Source organism: Bolinopsis microptera, chromosome 10 (assembly GCF_026151205.1).
Source record: "Bolinopsis microptera isolate Bmic1 chromosome 10, MBARI_Bmic_1.0, whole genome shotgun sequence".
In the NCBI taxonomy this organism is placed as follows: Eukaryota; Metazoa; Ctenophora; class Tentaculata; order Lobata; family Bolinopsidae; genus Bolinopsis; species Bolinopsis microptera.
The window spans coordinates 5,334,366-5,342,708 of NC_087081.1; the positions used below are offsets into that span (position 1 = coordinate 5,334,366).

At 39.3% G+C, this 8,343-nt stretch overlaps 2 protein-coding genes across 2 annotated transcripts; both read left to right on the forward strand.

Moving 5' to 3' along the window:
* The first annotated feature begins 473 nt into the window (after window positions 1–473).
* On the forward strand, window positions 474–3,294 carry LOC134822408 (putative transporter svop-1). Its single transcript, XM_063833454.1, has 3 exons — window positions 474–643; window positions 791–914; window positions 1,300–3,294. Exons 1-3 carry the CDS (start codon window positions 481–483, stop codon window positions 2,345–2,347), a joined length of 1,335 nt encoding a protein of 444 aa, XP_063689524.1. The 5' UTR covers window positions 474–480; the 3' UTR covers window positions 2,348–3,294.
* Window positions 3,295–6,657: 3,363 nt separating this feature from the next.
* On the forward strand, window positions 6,658–8,174 carry LOC134822111 (uncharacterized). The gene is made up of 4 exons (XM_063833008.1): window positions 6,658–6,784; window positions 7,067–7,132; window positions 7,399–7,516; window positions 7,777–8,174. The coding sequence occupies exons 1-4, from the start codon at window positions 6,754–6,756 to the stop codon at window positions 7,919–7,921; spliced, it is 360 nt and encodes a 119-aa protein (XP_063689078.1). The 5' UTR covers window positions 6,658–6,753; the 3' UTR covers window positions 7,922–8,174.
* The last annotated feature ends 169 nt before the right edge of the window (window positions 8,175–8,343 follow it).

An 8,343-nucleotide genomic window follows, 5' to 3' on the forward strand; every position in this document is an offset into this window, starting at 1 on the left:
TGGCAAAGGAACGAAGCAAGGACACCCCCTATCACCAGACCTTTTTAAAATCTATATTAATGACTTTTCATCTCTCCTGAAATCTGCTGGTGACTACCCAGCTCTTGCTGATGTTCTGATATCACATCTGCTCTGGGCTGACGATCTTGTCCTTCTTGCTCTAAGTCCCAAGTCAATGTCAACATTTTATTTAATTTCTGTAACTCCATGGGCCTTGAAGTAAATATTTTAAAAACTGAGATTGTTATATTCAGCCCTCCCAAAAGAAAGCAGTCCTGTGAAACATTTGCATTGGGAGGTCAGCCCATCCAGCACACCGAAAAATACTGCTATCTCGGCATAATATTCCACAAAAATGGATTATTTACAGCAGCAAAACATAAAATTTGTTGGCCGGCAGTGCAACATGAACAATATGAGCTATTGTGCTGCAGCTTTGCTTTTTTTACTTAGATCTCATTTTTAACAGCTACTAATATAATGGGAGAAAGCTCAGACGAACAAAGTGATCTTCTCCAAAAGACGGACGATACTTGGACAAGAAAGGATGGGACAAGAAAGGATTGGACAAGAAAGGATTGGATTCTTCTTTTCTTGGGACTGCTCATCAATGTCGGGGATGGCATTGAGATATATTTACCAGGTATTTTGGGAATTTGACTTTGAGCTTCATAACAATGATAACTTTGAAAAAAACTGAATTAAAATTAACAGATTAAGCAGTTTCTTATAAACATTTTACATTACGCTACCATTATCAAGGATTTTGCATGACTCTGAAATTCTGCAGGTGTTTTAACACAATATGTGGCCTGCGAAATTGGAGTTAATGATTGGCAGGAAGGAATTTTGGGCTGCATTCTTTATTTAACAATGGGGATTACTACCTTTGCTGCAGCTCCCTTATCTACTCGGTAAGAGCTTCAGTGCGATTGTAATATTTAAATACTGAACTGTGAATACGAGGACTGGAAGTCCTCCACTCATCTTACCTCGCTCGAGGTACCTGTATACTTGTATACAGTGTACCTACTGTATACTTGTATACACTTACAGCGTACCGTTTATCATACTTCAAATAGCCAATTGTCTACGCGTACTGACTACTGAGCTGCGTGACGCGCTTAACTTGTTTTACAACTATAAGTAAATAGGCGGGCGCTACTGCAAGCGAGAGGGTTCTGGTTTGAGCCACGTTTATACTATTACTAATACTAGGCAACATCATGGTTTGGTGTTTAGTTGCTCATTTTTGGTTGTTGAGAACTGTTCAATTCCCTCAAATTATCCTAATTACAGATTCGGCCGACGAGAAACCATCCTCCTGTCCCTCTACGGTAGTATAGTGAGCACCATCGTCTGTTCTGTGGCGGGGAACTACCTGACTCTCCTACTCTCAAGGGCCCTCATCGGCTTCACTGTGGGATTAAACATTTCTGTCACCTACGTGTTTCAGGCCGAGAAAGCTAGCAGTAAGAAGATTGTGAATACTTTGATACTGGTTAGCAGCTTAGGTTACTCTGTAGGCAGTATCTGGATTCCAGTTATCGCGTATTTCAGTCTAGATCTGCTCGGCTGGAGAACTTTCCTGCTTATCGCCTCTCTTCCAATTTTCATTCCTCCAATTTTGATCCTTCACATTTTCTTAAAAGACAGCTCCAATTTGGAAACGATCACCCAAGCAGAACCAACTGAAAGTGGAGAAGTAGAAGCAGAACCAACTGAAGATGGAGAAGTAGAAGCTGTGGAGGTACCAAATTTCAAAATGAGACTATTTAAACTGTGCTTTTTTGCCATCATTAATAGCTACCAAGGCTGGGGGACTATTCTACTCTTACCTTCATTGATACGACTTTTCAACGTTAAAGAAGTTGGAGGAGAAGGTACCAACTGTGAAACAGTCACTCAAGGAAATCAATTCTTCCTCCTAGCATTTGTCGCGGGAGCAGCAGGACTAGGAAGAATTGCATCCCCGATCATCAGGAAGAAGATTAGATTTAGAATTTTGTACACCTCGCTTGCCGTGCTAATTTTAGCCAGCTACACGATGTTGCTGCTTATCGAAGAAAACCTAATCGTTATTGTGGTCACGACATTTTTAGGGAAGTTGGTATACGGGATGATCTCGATGGAAAAGAATTACATAAGCTACGACGTTCGATATTTCGGAAAAAATGGGATGGCTATTGGATCTGGCTTAATGCAAGGTGCAGGTTCGATGGCAGCGGTAGCAGGCACCGCTTTGGTTTCTTTTGCTTCACCTCAAATTGCTATCATCGCTGGCTTGGTGCTAAGTGTTGTTCAGATCTTAGTAGTAAATTCTATGGAAGAGCAAGACCAGTGGTAACCAAACCGGAAACTTTGGAAATCCGATTTAAAACTAAGGGCAGCCTTTATAATTACATTGGCATTGCGATGGTAGAAAAAACAGTGGATCGACTTCGACACAGCGAATTATTAAAGACAACAACATTTCAATTTCATGCATGATATAAGTGATAAATTTGTAAGTATTTTTAACTCTTCAACTACATTGTATTGATGTTCTAAATAACTTAAGGGTCGTTCACATATTACGTAATCAATATTTTAGCACTTTTCTCATACATGAGCAGTATGAAAAACATGGAACGCCTCATTTCTCATAAAATCTCGGAACAAGCAGCAGCTAATTTTTAAAAGGCCTAACTCAAGATTCCACCCCAAAATTAAAGTCATCAGGCGATCCTACGATGATTCTGGAAATTTCATGAAAAAATGTTGAAATATTGAGTTGTATTGTTTTGAGCGCAATCAGTTGCGTAAATATCGCGAACTGAGATATGGGCGATTTTGTTCATTTTTTGCGAGTATTTGTCATTTGAACACGATTCATATTAGACCAATTTATGGGCCAAATCGATCAAATTTGGTGCGTATGCCCAAATATGGGCATATAGTTTTTAGCTTATAAAATTCATGTACGAGTTCAGGGGACCAATTATTAATTAATTAATTAAATAGCTAGAAGTAGAGCACCTAAAATCTGGGTTTTGGGTTTGTTCATGGTATTTGGCTAAATTGGGCCTAATTTGGTCCAAATATGGGCGTGGCAGCCCCGCGGGCCGTGTTGGGCAGTTGGAGTCCGAGACCCCCTTTAAAGTTCTCCCCTAAAATTCGGTCACCGGTCCTAGTTTGTTGGTCTATCTCTATTTATGTAAACTTTTAGCTTTGTAATTTTAATTTTAGTTCCTACCTCAGTTGTCACTGATGATATCATGGTTTTGTATCATGATTGAAACATTTGTCTGACTCAACCGGTCGTTTCAATTTGTATCTAGATCTCGGCTTGCCGATTGAGCACTGTCAGTGCAGACGACGCCACCCACAATTACTTATTTACATAATATATATTATATACATACTAGTGTAACCCGGCCTTCGGTCGGGATTTCACTGCCGCAGTTAAAAAGGGTAGGAGTAATTACCCGCTGAGTCAAAACTTACCTGGGGACCTCAGGCTATTATGTTCATAAACATAATAGAGATTCGGCGGAATGACAGGCTGAGCGAGGCCCAGTAAAGTCAAAACCCGCATTAGGTGACCCAATAGTATCTGAAACAATAATCTCATAATCAGTTCATTCTTCTGGATAATTAAGTCATTATTAGCCATTAGGCACCACATTCCATGATCATAAGGTCTGAACACCGACTATTAGGGTCTGCCCACACTACGCCATGTGGCTACGGGCCACATTTAACCTACTGTGCCACTTTACTTGGCGTGGATTTAGCAAATCCGCGCCTCTATTCAGAGGCACGGATTTCCTGCCCACACTACGCCATGTTGCGACGGGCCACATGGCGTGGGTCATAAGGCACAGTGTGTTTAGAGCTCCCGCCACTAGTCACCGGAATCACACAACGAGGCGCGTAGTGTGTTTAGAGCTCATCGCCACATGGCGTAGTGTGGGCAGACACTAATATTTGAAAACACGCATAATATTGTCGTATGAACTCTCTCTCTCTGCAGTCCAAACAGACCCCAAACACTAACAGTCCCCCTCCCCTAATAAGCTTATGGTATAACATTACATTCGGAAATTACAAACAGACAGACAGACAGACAGACAGACAGACAGACAGAAAACACACATTCTGAGATTATTAAGGTGATATATACATAATTTAGTGGTTAACTTTATGTCTAGTGGTCAAGTTTTATGTCTAGTGGCTAACTTTATGTCTAGTGATCATGTTTATGTCTAGTGGTCAAGTTTTAGAGAAATTTTAGGCTAACAAGGTTACGTCCGCGGGCGAGTGGGTTCAGAAATGCTGACGGTTATCTCTGAAAGTGGATTCCTGGAAACCACTTTTCTCCACGGTTCATGCTAGTGGCTACCCTGATCATTATGAGCCGAACATATTATTTTCGGTTTTCTGAAGTCCGTACCTTATAGTACCTTCTCCCCGATGTACAATTTTGGCCTCGAGGCGTACCTCTTTTTGCGATACGAGCTCGAAAGCAGAAAGCGGGAGCCCTTCCTTCAGAGGTACGTATTGAGAATGACTCGAGTCAAAAATATTTTCAAAGCCTTTCTGGAAACTACATACTTTTGTTCACGTTTAATGCTACTCAGATATTTGGCCTGAACCGGGTTCAGTCGAATATACAGTCGGTTCCTATATATATACTAGTCCGAATCTACATTCGGACGGCTATGATTGGTTCCATATATTTATATAGAACGTGGTAATATTTTGGTCCCCAGATTTAAAGGAAAACACGTAGTACGTGCCGCGATTTTCGTTTGTCCTTGATTAAATGAGACACAATAACACGACTACATTGCTTTTATAACATAGACAGGGGCTACATCACGTCTTCAACCCAGGGGGGGCAAGGGGGCGAAGCCCCCTGTGGGGTCCAGGGGGGGTAGGGGGGGTAGGGGGGAAAATTTTTAAGGAAATTAGACAATTTTGACGCATTTTCCAGTACTTGAGGGACAAGAATTTACGTTAGCAGCAGGGGGGAGGGGGGGGGGGCTACACTACAGTGCAGTGGGGCTACAGAGCAGTGGGTGTATACCATAGCCGTCTGGTTTAATGTTATGTTGAAGAATAAATTTTCATGTTTTTGTAAACTTGTCCCCCAAATCCCAGGGGGGCAGCTGCCCCCCCCCCTGCCCCCCCGGTGATGTAGCCCATGATAGACCAACGAGGCAGAACCAAAACACTATTCAGTTAACTTTATCTTCTGAAATAGTACACTGAGCACGTGATGCCCATATTAGGGCACACTGAGCCGAAACTTACACCCTAGTCTAGCTAGCTGATCAATAGCTTTTAAAACTAACATATAAAATGTAAAACTGTGTGCTCTACTCCTGCAGCTACACTTGCTGCTTCCTTGAAATGAACTTATATTGGTACAGACAAAGATATCTTGATTACATTTTAAGGACATTATACTGATACAATACCTTTCCAGTCAACTGTACATTTGCTGGTCATTACCAACTCTTGATCTGAAATCAAACACCCATAATTGTTTATTCTACCCGATTGTTTATTCTACGACCTGACCATTGCAATGTTATTATAACTCTGCCAGCTCACAAAACTGATCACGTGACATTATCAAATCAGGAAGCAGAGAAACACTATTAATACATTGCCCGATAGGTCAGCTGAGACGTGGCTTATAACGGTGTATTTCAAGGCGGTATACAGATCACGTGACAGTGTGATGACGTCACGTGACAGTGTGATGACGTCACGTGACAGTGTGATGGTGACTTGTGAGTGGTTGTTGCCATGTTAACGAATTGAAAGGCGACTAATGGGTTCGTTGTTCCGTGTCGTTAGTTATATTTTTATAGCTTCAACTTCCAGTGTACTGCCACCGCTATAAATTGCTTGCTGTTGATAGTATCTCAGTGTGCTCGTTTGACAACATCTCTTCAGTTCACTCACTTCAGTTGCTTTTATTACTGCTATATAAGCTTCATTGGATTCAAATGAATTATACATTATTTAGATTTAGATTTCCAGGTTGGTAGGCTGAGACATTATGATTGATGCTGCATACTTTGTAAAACATTCAACGTTTTAACTGCGTCTTACTTCGCTATCTTGCTTTGTTCTTTCCAAATGTTATACAACATCTTTGTCGCATATAGCGGGGTAGTAAATACTGTGCTCCGTTTCGTTTTGTCAGTATGATATATATAGTGTATTTATATCGAGAAGGGTAAGAAGGTATTGGTTGCAGCTAAGATTGATATTTGCTTATTTGATACAGATGTATAATATCGTCAGTGATGTATTTTTCTGGTTTTCAGATTATAATTCAGTGTTTGGTTATCACAGTGCTGGCAAGCGCGATCACCGTTTTTTATTCATTTTTACAAATGTTCGATTGAAAAAATAAATTGGTCACATTAAGAGCATTAGTTCAATCTAAAGTAGTGTACTGTGTCTAAGTAGTGAGTATATCAATTGTCATATAGGTACTCACTACTTAGACACAGTACACTACTTTAGATTGAACTAATGCTTTTAATTGCTCTACAATGAGGTAATACTGATACACATGAAATAGAGTCACCCTTACATCTGAGCTGCCGCAAGATAAAATGTTAAGGCTAAATAGCTCCACTGTTTCATTGAAACACTTTTTCGAATCTTTATCACAATTCGTTCCTTGTTGTTCTCGAGTTACTTAGCTTTGATCCTTGGAAGAGGTAATTTCTGTGAAGTAAATCAGTAATGGAGTCGCTCCTCAACCATGTAACGAAACGTGGGTAATCCAAATAATATCATCATTCATTTCACAATAAATTCTTAATTTAAAAAGTTCAAAATCTGTCGCGAGGGTAGGTATTGTTTTAAATTTTACATTAGACAAAGAAACAAACAGCAAGCATATCTTTTCTATCATGAAATATTTTTCCCAACTTCTGTCTTTCCTCTTCCTTTTTTGATCTTCTTCTTCATCTAAAACTTACTGTGACTATATAATCTAACTCTAACCACGTGATAATCTTATAAGGAGTGTTTATATAATCTGTACCATATTTAGAAGAAACTGACGGTATGGGTAGCTGGAAACAACCGCTGTGGGGATGCTTCAGTGACATTGGTGCTTGTAAGTAGACAATTACTTGATAATTTTCTTAATTATATAATACTTACAGGCAATGGAAAGATAACATATTTGCTTGATCATTTTCTTAAATATATAATACTTAGAGGCAATTATAGAAAGATAACATATTTGCTTGATCATTTTCTTAATTTTATTATACTTGAGGCAATAGAAAGATAACATATTTTGCTTTTAAAATACAAATAACACTATATCAAAACTATAACGATAACCATTTAATAATAACGACAATAACTACTCTACAGGTTTGATCACCTACTTTGTGCCCTGTTGGACCTCTGGAAAGTTAGCTGAATCAGTCGGCGAGAACTGCCTGCTTCAGGGAATCCTCTCTGTTTGTCCTATCGTATACGGATACTTCAGGTACAGTTTATACGATATACTGACCTTATCGGTCGTTATTCGAACGGACATTGATATGAACGCTAGGGGTTCCAGCGACTAATTCATGTCCGTTCAAATAAAGTCCGATAAGGTATATTACCTGTAAACATTAAAACAAGTGATTTTTATTTAACTTCAATTTGTCTGAAAATTTCTCAAATGTATCGCTTGTCCAGTTAATTGCGACATTCTATTTTGAAATTAAGAAAAATTACCTCTCACATTCCTCCTTCCCGCAGAGCCCAAATAAGACAAAAGGTGGTTAAAAAGGCGGGAATAGATGAGAGCTTCATGATAAGCTTCCTCATATCATGCTGCATTCCTCTGTGCGGAGTGTTACAAGAGGTGTCTCAACAAGGTGTTAGTGTCATGCCAAGATCTTAATGGTCATAACATTTCGCTAAATTCTGGTCTATTGTCTTTTAAATCTGTTAAGAAAGGAATTAACGGACATCATCTACACGAATAATGAGGACTTTTCGATCGCTTTCATATAATTGGTGTTCAATTGAGTTCGTTCTCAGATGTACATGTTGTTGAGTAATGAGTTTGGAGTATCAAATCTTGAGTTTACAACATTCAATTTATCATTGTGATTCGTAACAAATTAATTATATTTTGAAAATTTCCGGTGTCAAACTATCATCACAGTATATTTTTTTATTTACTTCTTTTCTTGCTGCATCTGGAAGAGAATGCAGGATATCATGTGACTGATAACACACCATTCCACTAACCACCATGTGTGCATTTTGTAACCATTACTCTAGTAATTAACCATTGCTCATCAAATCCATTTACACGTG

Bases quoted from the DNA above. Each gene is read 5' to 3' on its own strand.
- LOC134822111 (XM_063833008.1), top strand. From the start codon at position 6,754: ATGGAGTCGCTCCTCAACCATGTAACGAAAC. The intron at 6,785-7,066 runs GTGGGTAATCCA...TACCATATTTAG, and splicing joins CCTCAACCATGTAACGAAAC to AAGAAACTGACGGTATGGGT. The intron at 7,133-7,398 runs GTAAGTAGACAA...ACTACTCTACAG, and splicing joins CTTCAGTGACATTGGTGCTT to GTTTGATCACCTACTTTGTG.
- LOC134822408 (XM_063833454.1), top strand. From the start codon at position 481: ATGGGAGAAAGCTCAGACGAACAAAGTGATCTTCTCCAAAAGACGGAC. The intron at 644-790 runs GTATTTTGGGAA...GAAATTCTGCAG, and splicing joins CATTGAGATATATTTACCAG to GTGTTTTAACACAATATGTG. The intron at 915-1,299 runs GTAAGAGCTTCA...TCCTAATTACAG, and splicing joins GCAGCTCCCTTATCTACTCG to ATTCGGCCGACGAGAAACCA.